The sequence below is a fragment of the Portunus trituberculatus genome, chromosome 47 (assembly GCF_017591435.1).
Source record: "Portunus trituberculatus isolate SZX2019 chromosome 47, ASM1759143v1, whole genome shotgun sequence".
NCBI classification, from domain to species: domain Eukaryota; kingdom Metazoa; phylum Arthropoda; class Malacostraca; order Decapoda; family Portunidae; genus Portunus; species Portunus trituberculatus.
Genome location: NC_059301.1, coordinates 17,982,254 through 17,999,753, shown reverse-complemented (window position 1 = coordinate 17,999,753; position 17,500 = coordinate 17,982,254). Strand labels below are relative to the sequence as shown.

At 35.4% G+C, this 17,500-nt stretch overlaps 1 protein-coding gene across 7 annotated transcripts in view; it reads right to left on the bottom strand.

The window, feature by feature from the left end:
* Nucleotides 1–4,206: 4,206 nt before the first annotated feature.
* The window catches only part of LOC123520805 (protein singed wings 2-like), a 13,470-nt gene continuing 176 nt past the window's right edge, over nucleotides 4,207–17,500 (bottom strand). The window contains exons 1-13 of one of the 7 annotated variants that reach the window (XM_045283420.1): nucleotides 17,085–17,500; nucleotides 14,939–15,081; nucleotides 13,287–13,311; nucleotides 12,924–13,021; nucleotides 12,460–12,537; nucleotides 12,012–12,181; nucleotides 11,715–11,847; nucleotides 11,412–11,520; nucleotides 10,980–11,161; nucleotides 6,329–6,490; nucleotides 5,755–5,922; nucleotides 5,311–5,439; nucleotides 4,207–5,142 (exon numbers count right to left, since the gene is read on the bottom strand). The exon at nucleotides 17,085–17,500 is cut by the window's right edge and continues 176 nt beyond it. In XM_045283420.1, the coding sequence (XP_045139355.1) occupies nucleotides 4,876–5,142; nucleotides 5,311–5,439; nucleotides 5,755–5,922; nucleotides 6,329–6,490; nucleotides 10,980–11,161; nucleotides 11,412–11,520; nucleotides 11,715–11,847; nucleotides 12,012–12,181; nucleotides 12,460–12,537; nucleotides 12,924–13,021; nucleotides 13,287–13,311; nucleotides 14,939–15,037 (1,620 nt within the window). In that variant the 5' untranslated portion in view covers nucleotides 15,038–15,081; nucleotides 17,085–17,500 and the 3' untranslated portion in view covers nucleotides 4,207–4,875. Of the gene's footprint in view, nucleotides 5,143–5,310; nucleotides 5,440–5,754; nucleotides 5,923–6,328; nucleotides 6,491–10,979; nucleotides 11,162–11,411; nucleotides 11,521–11,714; nucleotides 11,848–12,011; nucleotides 12,182–12,459; nucleotides 12,538–12,923; nucleotides 13,063–13,188; nucleotides 13,312–14,938; nucleotides 15,082–17,084 lie in introns of those variants that run through there. The other 6 variants (XM_045283424.1, XM_045283421.1, XM_045283425.1 and 3 more) reach the window with 6 other exon arrangements.

The following is a 17,500-nucleotide window of genomic DNA, read 5'->3' as shown; positions in this document are numbered from 1 at the left end:
AGCTCATTTTTCAATGATACACTAAACATGGGCCTTGAAATGTATGTTATACCTTCTCCATAATCTCGTTGGATGTTTCCATGCCATACTTTGTCACAGCAGGCCGCGGCGTCGTCTACTCCCGGATCTCGCATGCGCAGAAGACGCATCTAAACACTGTCACAGCCACACTATATCACGGGACACCGGTACCGATTATTAGTAGTCAAGGAGGCCGATAACCGATATTTGGAGCCGATATTCATTTGCTGTATATATATATATATATATATATATATATATATATATATATATATATATATATATATATATATATATATATATATATATATATATATATATATAAACACGACAGAATAGAGGGAAAAATAGGAGGTAGGGGGGAGGGGAGAGCATGGGAGAAATCTTCATAAATTACTCCTAAAAATATTTCTATGAAATTGCTCGCTACCAACAGTTGGCAGCATCGCCGCTGACCTCCAAACTTTAACCCACACCACAAATTCCTCCTTGTATATTCCTTGTTCTATACCGTGTGTCTCCACCGTGTGTGTAAGCACTATGCATGCACATTGCACAGCTTTCACTGCTGATTGGCTCTGCTTGTAACCAATCAGATGGTGTTGTGGGTGGAACAATGCTGGAAACAGTAGCAGCAGCAGACAGAGCGGCGCGGTTGCATAAGAACCAAAATAACCCAGTTTTAAATCTATCTTTTATCGGCCGTCGAATTAAAAAAAATTAAAAAAAAAAAACCGATGCCGATATGCGTCAAAATGCTTACTTACAAACGGCGCCGATAATCGGTCGATGCCTAATTGAAACCAAATATTTTGCAATAATATAAAAGCTTTGTGGAGAGAGAGAGAGAGAGAGAGAGAGAGAGAGAGAGAGCTATATCATATGAACAAAAGTAAAAAGGAGACTGCTATGAAAGAGTTTTAATTACTATATGCAGAAATGCACTGGGAAAATGAGTGCATAATTTTTTTTACTGGCAAATTTCCTACTGGTGTTTTTTTTTTTTTTTTCTGCACTGATTAAAAGGCTGCCATGGCAATCATCAGGAATGACAAGTCAAAATATGTATAAGTTTGTGTATTTTCCATATGGGCAGAGCACAATCATTAAAAATATATTTCACTCTTTTACAAAGTTTTTCAATGTTACAGCTTCTATCTGAAAAAGCCCTAAATCTATATTAGTGTAAAATATAAGCATTACATTATGAAAGCTACTTCCTGCATTACATATAATCATATATATATATGGCAAGATCAATACCAAAAGCAACCATCATGAACATGTGATGGCAGGCAAATATTACAACATTCCATTCACATTCACAAAACAACACAAACCTGGGGATGATTATGTAGAATATCAATAATGTTCTACTCAATGGCAAGTGTCTCAACAGAAAATTCTGAATAAAAAAAATTTCAGCAGAAACTGCCAACCATCTCTGTTTAGTGTACACTTAATAACTGTTAATCTCAGCATGAAAGAAGCTACTAAAATTAAGACACGTTCACATTCTATATCACTTCACATACCTCTCTCTCTCTCTCTCTCTCTCTCTCTCTCTCTCTCTCTCTCTCTCTCTGACTAGTAATAAAAACTAGAAGCTGGATGGTTCAATCATTCTTGTACTGAGCTCTAAGATTATACATGAACAGAAAATCAAATAAACACTCTTTAATCGAGAGCTGCTATTCACTATTATTGTCTACTTGTGCACTGTTTGGTGCTTCATTGATCACCTATGAAAGAAAAGTGCTATACTTATTCATTAGTCATAACTTCAGTTAAACAGGCAACAAATCTTTCACTTGTGACAATACAATGAGGTGACCAAAATTCACACCATCATTTCTCAATAAATGGTAAATTGATTAATGATCTTTCTACATTAAAAAATGTTATAATTTACTTACACTTTTAAAAATACTCATGACTTTATCTGAAAAGATTCCTTTAGTGAAAGGCAATTTCCTAAGTTGTTGATTACAGTCTTAAAAGACTTCATGAAACTATTCAATATGTATTACACTCTCTAAGCAAGTAAGCATGAAATGATTCAAACCGTCTCCACACTTTTGAACAGTACTCAATGGGCAATGGTTGTCCAGTCTCGCTTCCAAAACAGTGTTACCAGTTGAGGTAAAGGTGCAAACCTTTCACTTTTGAACAGAGCCAGTAAGAATCTGGCCTTATCTGGCAGAGTCTGCCTGGTACATCTATTCCACACCACTCGAGAAGGGATTCGATCGAGCAGTTAAAGTGGTTCAGTATATAGTAAGTGATTCATTTGCACTAGTAGAACAATGGCCGGACATGGTGATATACACAAATCATTTAAAATGTGAGGCACATGATTACACATATCCAAGGAAATATTAAGTGTTGCCTGTCATGCACTGCCCAATACTGTGGAGACAGCTTTAGGTGTTAGCTGCCAACCAAACTTGAATTTTCATGTATTTAAGTAATAGCTGCCAGTATATTTTCTTTATATGTTTTTCAGTGCTACACTTACACTGATCTCCAGTAAGGAGTGCCAGAAAGTGTTGGTTTTTGTGGCTTAAGGTTCACTGTAGTATATATCATACCATAATATTCTAAAATACACTCTTTCAGCACCTGACATCATTAAAACTTAGAAGCCTTTCAAAATTAACACCTCTGCTTACTTCCTTGATTTCCACAAGTTAAATTGTGCAGAACACAGAATAATTGCCTGTTAATTATGAACACAATATAAAATATCACAAGGTCATCTGAACGCCACTTTTCAGGAATGTAACTGCACACTTAGAGCAGAACTACATAAACAGTGGTGAAATGCTGAAACATTTGCAGATATCTCATCACTAACTAAATCTAACCATGCATCATAAAAATATAAAGTATGTATGTATGTATGTATGTATGTATGTATGTATGTATGTATATATTCAACACATATGCATTTTACAATAACACACATATGTACTACACACACACACACACACACACACATATGCATGCATGCATGCATACAAACACTGCATAGTGTAGTGGTTAACACTCTAGGCTTACAACCAAGAAGGTACATTAAGACAAATGGGTGAGCCTCTTAATGTGTGGCCCATATTCATCTAGCAGCATGTGGTGTGGTCTCAATCCTACCTGAAGATCAGCCAGTACAAGCCCTGAGCTCTTTCCACAGGGAAAAGCTGACTGAGTGACCAGCAGACAACAGTGGTGAATTATTATCATTATTATTAATATATACGTATATATATATATATATATATATATATATATATATATATATATATATATATATATATATATATATATATATATATATATATATAATGATAATAATTCACCACAGAGAACAGTGGTGAATTATTATCATTATTATATATATATATATATATATATATATATATATATATATATATATATATATATATATATATATATATATATATATATATATATATATATATATATATATATATATATATATATATATATATATATATATATATATATATATATATATATATATATATATATATATATATATATATATATATATATATATATATATATATATATATATATATATATATATATATATATATATATATATATATATATATATATATATATATATATATATATATATATATATATATATACACACACACACACACACACACACACACACACACACACACACACACACACACACACACACACACACACACACACACACACACACACACACACACACACACAGAGTAAAATATAATCTATGTTGGATGACTTGCATTAACTCTAAATTTGCAGTACAATTGTTGGAAAAATATCCACATAATGAAACCTGCTGCTAACTGCTGAACTGCACAAGATGTTTCCTGATAGCTACTATCAAGCTGCCCAAAAGAGTTGTGCTGTGTTCAAGGACTAGGTAAATGAGGAACCTTCCATCGTCAAAACCCATCATTGTACTAAAAGATACTTCTCAGGATACCCAAGCAGTTCAACCAGTGGGCTTCCAATTTGAAGTTCAGTATGGAAAATGTAAATATAAAAACTCTATATGGTGTACAGGCCATGACCAATGTCAACATATGCATAACAACAAACAACATATTAGGTTCACCAAGGTCTTGCCAGGAACTAACATTTAACAATGCTATCCATAAGCACATACATAACATTTGCATTCACTGATTGTACTGGCATGTGAAAGAAAGGAAGGAAGGCAACAGTTTCTTGCCATTGCCAGACCATCCTTTTAAAATAAGGCATAGACTAGCTCCAATATATGGGTCATACTTTGCAATTAGGTAAGTAGGAACCCCACATTCCTAATTCTTATTTTTTTCCTAGTTTCCAATGCATTTGAAGTGGTAACCAGGAAAAAGTAAAAGAACTGAATACCCAAATCCTTCTCCTTCATTCTGCCTCAATGGACAGAAGTTCCTGGTTCTCCACCCATGCCATGCTGTTACATTTCAAAATGGGCAGAAAGTTTAAAGATATGTATGATGCATCCCCATGTCAAAGGTCTCAGAATCAATAACAAGACTAATATGAATGAACCGATTACAAAAGAAAGACTTAAGTTATTTACTTTAACATGCAAGACATGACCAAAGAAAATAACTAATAACATCATAATACCTTGGTGGTCAATGTAGAATGTATCCTAGATATATTTATCAATCAGCATGTATAAATATACCTTTTGAGTGACTCCTTGAAGTGTGGGATGAAAACACGTATAATACCATATGAAAACATAGATATTAACTTTTCCTTCACTTATATAATCTGTGAGAAGTGTAACCAGCCATTACATATAAGACTCTATCAACAACAAGGGAATCTGGTAACAATCCAGGGAAGCTTGCCATGTCTCTGGTACTGCACCAAGTTATGGAGAAAATTGAGAATGAATAGGAGAAGAAGAATGCCCAAGCATATGTTGAGGATGTCCAGGGGGTCAAGAAGAGGATCAACTTTGCAGTAGCTCCTCACTGGCAGCATAATGATCGGCTGACCCTCGGCATACCTTCCCTCCCCACAACGGATTTCCTTTGCCTTTTCCCTCTGTAGGTCTTGGTAAAATATCAGATTCTGAAAATTATGAATTTTTGCCAGTTGAATGCATAAAGAGCTACCTCCCATTACAATCTTCAGTAAAACGATTAATTCATTTGAATTAAACGGACTAGTACAAACTTTTTGTTTAAAAAAAAATTTATGAAAAAATAACTAAATAAAAAACAAATAATTTTTTTTTACCTGGAAAGGCACCAGGAAGGCACAATCATCACAGTTCCAAGGATTGCCACCAAGTCTAAAGACGGGAATAAACCTGTGGCCATTTCTAGTATAATCGCTATACATCCTTTCAAGGTGCTTTACAGGGAGCTGTGAAGGAAGTAACAATCATTTCAGTAAAGGAAATGAATTCAACAAGAAATATATTAATATGGATTAAAATCAGTGTTACAGACTTTATACTTCTCCTAAAATTCTTATCTTGTAATTGTAAGATTTCAAATTACTTATATCTGTAATCTCTTACCAATAAGTTTAGGTTTTGGTAGTCTGTATGCAGTGTTTCCTTCTCGTATGTACACCTTTTTAACTTTTTCAATGGCACAAGAGAACTCTCACACCATTTTGTTTAAATAAATTCTGGCTGTTTGAGTGTGTGAGCAAAGGTTAATGTGAGTTACTTACTGTCTCCAACCTATTGTTAATAAGGTTGATGCTGAAGTCCTTGCTGTGGTTATGTAAGTAATTGCTTAGAAGTTCACCATCTATGTGGTCAATCAAGTTATTTTTCAACATAATCATACTTAAACTCCGGTAATTAGGATTGGTGAATACTTTGGAAATGTTGGTTATCTGTGGACAGATGGAGAAAATTTGTAAAATTAATGTCTTATTACTCAACTTAAAATAATAATAACCTTAATAATAATAACAAATAATAATACACTGTGTGATTAATATTAGGGGTTTTTTTTTTAACATAATGATCACGGCAGCAGTATCCCTAGATTGTCTGTGAACATTCACTACTAAGAGGAGTTAACAAAGGTAAGGGAAATATACTTTATCCACCATGAACTTCAGTAACATAAGTACAGTATGCAAACAGGGAAAATTATAAAAGCACATATGTAAAAGGTCACCAATCATTTTGACTAATAGTAAATTTACAACTATTATTCCATTGTCAGTTTCATGGTGACTGATTCTCACACATGATTTTAAGAATTAATGAAATAAAGGAAAACAAAAAACTTACACGGTTGTTTGTGAGGATGAGTCTGCGTGTATGACTTGGGATTAAGTCTGGTAACTGTGTCCAGTTAGCTGAAGTACAATTAACAACTGCAATAGGTTCTGTCTTTCTCTGATAACCGTTGATCTCACAGTGACATGCCAATGGACAATCATCAATGGCAGTCTGAAAAAGAGACAAGGAAAACCAATCATGATATATTGTATAATTCATAATAAATAAAAATAACTGGCTGACATGTAGGAGGAAAACTGACAGTTAATATAGGGAAAAAGAAGCAAAATACTTTTGGTGTCTAGTTTTATATATACAGTGGAGACTCAATACTCAAACGTCTAAATAGTCGAACATTTCAATAGTCGAACGCAAAAGTTCGACTTAATACTCGAAAAAAATACCTATTAGTCGAACGTCCATCCACATGGCTGTAAACAAAGGGTCTCACCCCTCCCACCGCCCCATGCACCCCACTGGGCCACCACAGCCAGTTTATCCTTCGCTGTCATAAAAATAACACTGCCCTGCGCTTTCTCTCCGCAGATTTTTTTTTTTTTTCATTTAGAAGCTTACAATGGTACCGAAGAGGTTTGTTAGTGGTGAGAATAAGCCTACAAGAAAGAATGTAGTGACAACCATCGAAAGGAAAAAGGAGATTATTGATGAATACGAGAAAGGAGGAAGAATAACCAATCTTCCAGCTGAGTACTGTATGGCATACAGTAGCCATGATACTGAAGAAGACAGCTCATTAAAAGAGCTGATGTGGCGATTGGTGTGAAAAGGCAATTCAAGCGACCTGCGGCAGTGGAAGAAATGGAGAAATTGTTGATTGGATAAACCAAAGGCAGATGGCTGGTGATTTTCTGTCAGAAGGCATAATTTGTGAGAAGCCTAGGCTGCTGGATCGTGATTTTATTTCTGATACTACATCTGACTCCAATGATGATTTTAAAGCAACTAAAGGGTAGTTTGTGAACTTCAAGAAAAGAACTGGAATTTATTCTGTTGTGAAGCATGGCGAACCCCCAAGTCAGGAGTAAACATATGCTATACGTCACTGTGTCACCAACTCCCACGATGGATGGTGGGAGCGACAGTGATTTCACGGTGTCCAATTCCACCACCTCTTCCGTGCGCCTTACTTCTACACCTCGGGTCTCTCACCATGTTGCAGGGAGACAACTTTTGAATGAGAGTGGTATCAGAAGGGCTTTGGAATTAACAGTTAATAGAGAGCAAAGATAGTGATGTTCTGGGCTCTGATACGGATATAGGAGGTTCAACCCCCGAAGGGGAGGACATTCCACCACCACTACCAGCAACTCTATTGTATGTATTTTATATGTTTTTGCAAAAAATATGCAAATTAGATCACTTTGCGAACATTTTGATTGAGAGAGAGAGAGAGAGAGAGAGAGAGAGAGAGAGAGAGAGAGAGAGAGAGAGAGAGAGAGAGAGAGAGAGAGAGAGAGAGAGAAATACAAGGGGCCCATTTTCTATCTCTAGCCAAGGCCGCTGGACCCAATCGGACGCAAGGCCACATATGATACCACCTCATTCAACCTGTGATATTTTGTTAACCATAGCATCTAGAGACTTCTGGTTTTTGCATTGCAAGGAGGAAGAGTTGCTTGTGGGCAGAACACCATTTGTTCTCACTCATTTATTTATTTATATAGGCTATTTTGTGTGTTTCTCGCCAAACCTCCAGAGTTAGCGCGAGCTAAAAATCCCAACATCCCAAGTTTTAGCAGTTAATTGTGATGAAACTGGCGTGTTTTTGAAAAAAAATTACCAAACATGATCTATATAACAAAGGAAAAGAAGTGTTTGCGGGGACACAAGCTCATGAAAGACAGGCTAACCCTGCTTCTGTGCGCTAATGCTAGCGGCGACTGTACAATTAAACCGCTGCTTTTTTCTAAACTTGACTTTGGCAATGGCTGGAACGAATTACCTGATTTATAGGTATCAATAGTCAAACTCTTTAATACTCGAACGGCCATTTGGAACTAATTAAGTTCGAGTATTGAGTCTCCAGTATATATATATATATATATATATATATATATATATATATATATATATATATATATATATATATATATATATATATATATATACATACATAGGCAACCCGACTTAACGAAGGGTTACATTCTAAAAACATTCGTTAGCGAAATTTCGTTTAACCAATTATAACAAGTTTAACCCGACTTGAACTTCCATTGAGAGTAAACAAAGCGAGAGTGCATCATAGTAGAGTGAAAGGTTTAATGAAAGTAAAAATTATGAAGTTAAACATTTAGGCAGTTTAATTTAAGTCATTATAATGTACACTAATGTATGTATGTACGTAACTTTATAATGATGATCTTAAATTTATGAAGGGAGGGAGAGTGAAACGGGAAAGACACTAACCAGCAACCTGTGGAATGTAAACAAAGGGCGCATCATTGTATCACATACAAAACTTATGTACCACATTTCCACAAGGCTTTCCATTTTATCCATTGTAGAGTCACGAGTTCAGGTGGTTCTTTTAGCTTGCAAGGAAGATACGGTCTCACCAGCCTTCTTAATAGAGTCTGCTGACTTGAAAATAGTAGAGACAGTAGATGGAGTCAAGATGGTGGCGAGCAATGCTATTAGTTTTCTCGCCTCTCGTGTCTGTGAATAATATCCAGCTTCACTTTGAGAGTAAGAGACTTCCTGGTCTTCTTAGCAACGCTAGGAGACATTGCATGGCATTTTGGTGGTAAGTTGAGTGAGGGAAGACGAGCTGCTGCTGCTGCTGTAATTGTTTTGAACAGGGGGAGTGAGTGGTGTGCGTGTTGTCCACGAGGCACTGGTATATTCAAAAGCCTGTCAGCTTGCGATACGGTGGGGCTTTCAAACTTGGAAAAAATACCTGGATAAAACTTCGTTAAAGCGAGTTTGGTGTTCGTTAAACGAGCAGATGGTAGTAAAATGAAACCTTTGTTGCAGCGAAATTTCGTTGTGTGAACCTTCATAAAGCGGGGGTTGCCTGTATATATATATATATATATATATATATATATATATATATATATATATATATATATATATATATATATATATATATATATATATACAGGCAACCCCCGTTTAACGAAGGTTCACACAACGAAATTTCGCATACACCGAAATCAACATCCTTTTATTCTTACTACTCATACTTACTTATAAAAAATCATTATCTTTTAATTTTATCTTATAATTCAATTAACAAAGCCTTATCATACACCAGTATGAATAATAACATTAATAAATATTTTCTTGGTGAAGCAATTCATGTCGTATTTTTTTCTGCACATCGGTTTCCAAATTATCTAAGACACCCCTTTGCCACAGGAAATCCGAGACAATTAAAAATTCTAGCGCTAATAGGTATCTACGACCCTAGCTGTGACGCAGCTAATTGTATACATATAACAATGTTTGGCAGTGACTGATACCCATCTTTTAAACTCATCAATGTTAATGAAGCAATAAACATATGTTTTGTAACTTATAGATCATGTTTCCCAACATAAATAACTTTGATAAACACAATGGGCTGCGTTAGTATGGTATATACAGTGGACAAGTTGGTATAGGTGAGCCGAGTTGACAATGGGCCAAGTTGGCATTGGGCTGAGTGACCCTGTAACCCTCTTTTTGTCTCTTATATTACATGATTATGATGCATTATTTTTTCTACTAGCTGCTGATTGATTAATGTCCCTCAAGGAAAAAGCGCTGCTATTAGTTGAAGGATAAATGTCAACCATGCACTAGTAGCATCTAGCAGAGACTACTGCCAGAGAAGTGGGCACTGAGGCAGTACTGTGGTGAGTGTTGGGAGGCAATGACGTCATGTTAATGGCTGGTACCGGTCATAATGTCATGACGGAAAAAAAAACTGTATGACAGGCCATTATTTTTCATCACTGCATTATGCTGGAGCACTCACCAGCATAATGTCATGATGAGCACTGTATATATATATATATATATATATATATATATATATATATATATATATATATATATATATATATATATATATATATATATATATATATATATATATATATATATATATATATATATATATATATATATATATATATATATATATATATATATATATATATATATATATATATATATATATATATATATATATATATATATATATATATATATATATATATATATATATATATATATATATATATATATATATATATATATATATATATATATATATATATATATATATATATATATATATATATATATATATATATATATATATATATATATATATATATATATATATATATATATATATATATATATATATATATATATATATATATATATACAGTATATATATAATGAATCTCTTAGTACATTAGGTTCTAAAGTCTAATGAAATATACTAAATTTTGTGAGATGTAATAAATTCCAATACACAAAGATTTTACTGAATGTAAAAATTAAAGTAATTATTTTACATAAAAATAAGTAGAGATAAGTAACTATAAGCACCTACAACCTTTTACCTTGTAAAACGATCATCTTACAAAATAGTGTGGATAACCTGAGCTAATAGAAACATTTATCAGCAGTCACACTCACCTACCTTGATATCCCTCAATCCCTTCATCAAATTGATGGAAACAAACGTGAATATTATATTCATAGATGACAGGCCATCTTCTGTTTTATCAGCAACAAAACAGAGTGTTGAGTTGATCTCCAGCTTGCCAACATTGTACCATTCCAGCAGCCAAAGATTTTCTGGGTCACACTTAGCTGCCCCTTCTGTTATGACCATAAAGGTAATAGACAATATTCACAAGAATAACATTTCAAATTCACAAACCACATTTTCCATGGTTATAATTAAAAATCTTACAGTATACTTCAAGTGATATATAAACATTTTCTGGTGACTGAAATGTATAGTTATGGTTTCAACCTGAAATTTTTCAGTGTTATATTGACAAAAGTAATAAATAAATAAAAATAAAAATTACATCATGGCAAGAAATTCTGAAGTCATATTCCTTACTATCAATGACAAATTTCTTCAGGTTCTTCATGCCACTGAGCTCAGGAATGTAAGGCATGAAGAGGTCAAGGAGATACAGTTCCTCTACATCAGGAAAAGCATCTTGCAACTGTAAAGCATATATGTGATTAGTACTTTACCTTTAACTATATGAATGATGATATGGCAGTTCATAAAGAATTGTGTGACCATTAACATGAAATACTTATTATGGTCTGAAATTTATTGGTGAATTAAGTTAAATAAAAAAAACATTTTATCATTCTATATACATGAAATGATGTGGACTGAGTACCAATTTACCTTTGGACTAATAGTAAGAGTGAGTTCTTTCTCTTTGGCAAGGAAAGTGTCATTATCCCAACACTGCTCAACAACCAGCTTTCTTACTCTGGGAACTGAAGACATTTTTGACAACTTCCAGTCACGCAATCGACTGAAATATAATGGTCAAACAAAGTCATTCATTATTACACAAAACCAAAAACTACACCATTACACATTTACATTTAGATCTCTATTCAAAGAAAGACAAATGTGCAAAGATGATGCCATATCATAAATCACAAGATACAATTTCACTGTTTCCTGTAGCCTAACCTTTCCTTGAAGGTTAGAGTGTGCAGGACATGGTAGTTTACCAGGTCATCTAATGAGACATCAGTGATCAGGTTAGAGTTGGTTATGGTGAGGGAGCCAAGGCGACGCCACATTTTTTTTTTCAGAAGTGTCGTTACATTCTGCAAGCTTGCAAGTCCCTCACACTCAACCTAGGAAATAATAGTAATAAACAACGGTTAAAATCCAAAAATACAAAATATCATATATATACACACTGATACATGTATCCATACTCTTATGTGTTTGAATTTAATTATTATTACAGTATTATATTACCTGCAGATCTCCATCATTATCATTATTATTACCATGAATGTATTTCTGCTGTAATAACTAGAAGTCTTCTTTTTATTGCTGTCTTACAAGCTTTGACAATACACATGAGATAATGAGGAGATATAATAAAAAAAAAAAAAAAAAAACTTACATGCAGGAGGTTGGAGTCCTCAAGGATTTGTGGAGTGTGGCATGCAGTTTGTATTTCCTTTATGTCGCTTTCTTTTTTCTGGCAACAGAGTAAAAACATGCATTATCTGTTCTAATACTTCTAATACTCTCTCTCTCTCTCTCTCTCTCTCTCTCTCTCTGCTAAATCAGTCCCTAATATTGCAAGATGATGCAATAATATACTCAGATAAGCTTGATATTTAGAGATATACCTAGTATAAATAGATTGTTATTCATGTTACATTAAACAAGAGTTCAGACTGGCTAGGCTGGCTGCATTGTTACATTTAGTTTTGTGCACATTAACATCACAATCTCCTCTTTTTTAAGATTGATTCTACCACCTTGCATTCTCAACGTTGATACAAGTTCTGTTTAAATTACATATCCTTTCCTATGTGTATCACTATAATATTATCATCCATATATCTGAGGTCCACTCACCACCTTGATGCCACTGACTGTGATGGTCCCTGCTGCTAGTATAATCCAAAGGCACACACAGTAACTCATGGCTCCTGATGCTGCTGCTACCACTGCACCTTCTTACATTTAGTTTTGTGCACATTAACATCACAATCTCCTCTTTTTTAAGATTGATTCTACCACCTTGCATTCTCAACGTTGATACAAGTTCTGTTTAAATTACATATCCTTTCCTATGTGTATCACTATAATATTGTCATCCATATATCTGAGGTCCACTCACCACCTTGATGCCACTGACTGTGATGGTCCCTGCTGCTAGTATAATCCAAAGGCACACACAGTAACTCATGGCTCCTGATGCTGCTGCTACCACTGCACCTTCTTGAAGCTGCCACACAAATTTCTATGATATAATTAACATCAAAATTGATTCCAGCATTTACATAAGTTTATATTCTTTTGTACAGCATGTATGTGTAGGTACATTATATACATACACATATATTCTCCAACTCAGAAATACTTTAGCTTAATGTTTGATTATATATATATATATATATATATATATATATATATATATATATATATATATATATATATATATATATATATATATATTAATTTCAATCAGTCAATTTGTTTCACCCTACTAACAATTTTTCATGTGTCTTATGTTTTTTCTTTTGAGACATATAGTGAAATGACTGCTGTTCTACACCATTTTTCCATCACAAATTGATAGTTTTCAAGTTATGACTCTTCAATTGATGCCTACCTCTCATCCCCAACAATCTTGGGGACCTATTTTAAATGTAACGTAATCTTACAAAAAATATGAGGATAAAAAAATCCTACATGAAACAAATCAATGTAGCAAATCACTGACAATGCTGCTCAGCAATAACACTGATGGTCATGGCAGCCGTCACTGCCAAGGCATAATTCATGTATTTTCAGAAATTTTATTATGTGATATTGATTTCCAACCTCTTCTGCAACACATGTTACTCAATTTAATGCTCATCCACCCAAAAACCCAATTTCCTACAGGTACCCCAAGGTTGTTGGGAGTGAGAGGTAGACATACAAGTTTAAAAAAACATAATTTGAAAACTGTTAATTTGTAACAGAAATTATGTAGAACATCAATCAATTCACTACATGTCTCACAAGAGAACATAGGCCGCATGAGAAAATAATAGATTGGAGGAAACTTTAGGTTGTCACTTTAATCAAACATGTTTATTATAGCATTAAAATCGTTTCATGCTAATGAATTGAACTATATTTTTCGTATGGAAAAAATAAACATATAATTTTCATACATGTCGCTATTATTGCAACTTTTTTTATTTACAGAATCGTTCAAGTTACTGCAAGTGACATATAAGTTGTTGGATGAGGAAAAATAGTGATGGAAATAACTTCAAACAATAAAGCATTCTACATGATTCTAGTTACCATACAAAAAGGATGGTTTCCTCTGCTTGAGTCAAACAGATGTAATACAGTAAATAACCCGGTGGGGGCAGTGGGTTGCTATCATCACCCTCTTACTTTCTTAGCCACAATATTGAAGTCAGATTAATGAAAAAAAGTACCTGCTGCAGTTCTAGTCTAAACTCTTTAATTGCCCACACTTTAGAGAACGAGGGCAATTCTACTATCTACGTGACATGACCTAATTCTCACCCCCCAGCAATGCCATTCAAGGAAGTCTACAATCACAGCGATCATCAAGGTCGCGTATAAAAACCTACAATATAAATCATCTCCCCTGAAACAAGTACAATCACAAATTCTTCTGTATAAAATAATTTTAATATCAGGAAAGGTTGTGTGTGTCTGGTATCCCACATAATAGTCTTTCAGTGGAGTGCAATACCAGCGTCATTGTAAGGTTAGCTCCCATGGCATCCCAAATACTGTACTACAACCGTCTGCGCCATTTCAACACATTTATTTTAACAAGTGTATCAATAACATCAGAATTTTAAAGTAAAATTAAGGAACAACATGAGATCTCTAACCTCTGACCTCCCATCCACACTGCTTGCCACAACACTCCTCTCTAGTAGTGACCCGTCGCCACCGCCGTAGTGCCGTTGCCTTCGGCCTCGGCTCAGCATCAGCAGTGCTGCCGCTGTTAGGAGATATATCTGGCACCAAGTACCTCATAAAAAAAGAAAAATTGTCTTTTATATTAATTTTATATTATTTTGTGAAGGTAAGCCTGTACTGAATATTATTTCAAATATCATCAAATAAGAAAACTATAAAAAAAAAATTGCAGCGAGATATGAAGTATAAGACAGTCAGTCACAGATAACCACATCACACAGAACAACGAAAGCGCAGCATACCACTGGTTAATATTACAAACTTCATGTAATTATCTAATAAATGTCACATGTATACAATTACAATGACTACTTTATAGTTACTCTTTAGCCGTAAAAGCTTCAGTGACATTTACAAGTTAAAATTTACAAGCAGAAACACTTTCTATTGTCACAGCGGGTCTCCACCATCTCAAGTTTCACGTTTCTTGTTTCAGACCACTACTTCGGAGGTTGCTGTTTCCGAATACAATGAACATATATGTTGAACTTCTTTTCTTTTTTACAAGTCAAGTTTTCTGCTATCATGATATTATTATTATTGCATTATTTCAGTTACGATAAGACCATGTACAAAGTTTTCTTTTTTATATGTGACTGGGCTCATTATCTCTCTCTCTCTCTCTCTCTCTCTCTCTCTCTCTCTTGTGTGTGTGTGTGTGTCCCTAGTTTACCTATAGTTGTAAATTACAGGGTTCGAGCTGGGTTCATGGTGACCATATCTACTTTTATCCAACTTTTCCTTAATCAAATTTACACACACTTTTTGTGAGTGTAATTCACCACGGTGGCCTACTGGTCACCCAGCTAGTCTTCCTCATTACGGAGCGAGCTCAGAGCTCATAGACCGATCTTCGGGTAGGACTGAGACCACAACACACACTCCACACACAGGGAAAGCGAGGCCACAACCCCTCGAGTTACATCCCGTACCTACTTACTGCTAGGTGAACAGGGGCTACACATTAAGAGGCTTGCCCATTTGCCTTGCCGCTTTCCGGGACTCGAACCCGGACCCTCTCGATTGTGAGTCGAGCGTGTTAACCACTACACTACGCGGAGAGAGAGAGAGAGAGAGAGAGAGAGAGAGAGAGAGAGAGAGAAAGCAAATTGACAAATTTTTAGTGACCTTGAAAATTTGCTTTAGGTATGGCTCCAAATATTTCATTCTCTTATACAGGCTGGAACCTTTCTCAGAGAAAATATAAACGTGTTTATCATAAACATAAACATATTTAGATATATAGGTATAAATATACAACTACCCCTCCCCCTTCCCCCCATCTCTCTCTCTCTCTCTCTCTCTCTCTCTCTCTCTCTCTCTCTCTCTCTCTCTCTGCAAGCCACTGGACCTTATCCAGCAGGGAGAGGTGGCCCACGTTGGTCTGGGCACTGCTTTTCCACATAACGGGACTTTACTCTAAGCTATAGGCTTCACCTGCGCCCTGTACAGCGTCATGAAGCCTTTAGCGTCGAGTAAATGTCTCACCCACTGCAGGTGTGTTACAATCAGGGAAATTTGCATGCAACGCTCTCCAGAGGAGTGCCATGCCATAAAATAATAATAGGAAATAGTTGAAGAATAATTATCAAGAAACATCAAGATGTCACACCAGCAGAACATGATGTATTAACTTGCCTAACCTTCATAATGATCAACAGAATTAGGATCATATAACCATAAACAATAGTAACCTTAACACACACCAGTGATGCTCTTGTCACACGAGCAGAAGTTCTGTTAACCTGCATAAGATGAATAAAGCTCACTCAGCACCAAAGACTTGAGTGACCTGGCAAAGCGGCCGCCACACTTGTAGGATATACAATATTAACGTGCATGATCTCCAGTAGCCTAAATAAGGTATATTCAACACGAACCACCACTCAGTACCCAAGAAATAAATTCTACATCATCTTGCAAGTGACTACATTAATTAGCGACTAAAAAAATGGGATGAACTCTTCGGATAAGACATCCCTCCCATATTTACACCACCTGTTATTGAAGTTCACAAGCTGCCTTAAACTGATGTCATCAGACTTTCACACATACTTTTTAGTGTCCATGGAGAATGCGTGAAGCCTCACCCACGGATGCGTTTTTTTTTTTTTTTGACACTGCTGCGGCTTGTGTTCTTCCCCATGTTTGAATCTTGTAACGGCGCTCGTCCTTCCCGGGCACCCCCGCGGATGGTGCCGCCTACTTATGCCATCGCCCAGCTTGTAGGTGACGGAGATGATCGTTGCAGAACGGTGTACGGGCCTTCCCACGTTCCCAGTAGCTCTGCAGTTCAGAGTCGTGCCTCGTTTCTTGCAGGGATTGTACCGCCAGCCGCGGCACTCCACCTCATACTGTGCGTCACTGGCGCACAGTCAGCTGGTACCAATGGGTCATGGCTTGCCCCGCGAGACGAGAAAGATTGTTCGACACCTGTCGCCGCGTGGCCTCCATCCACTGTTGCAATGCCG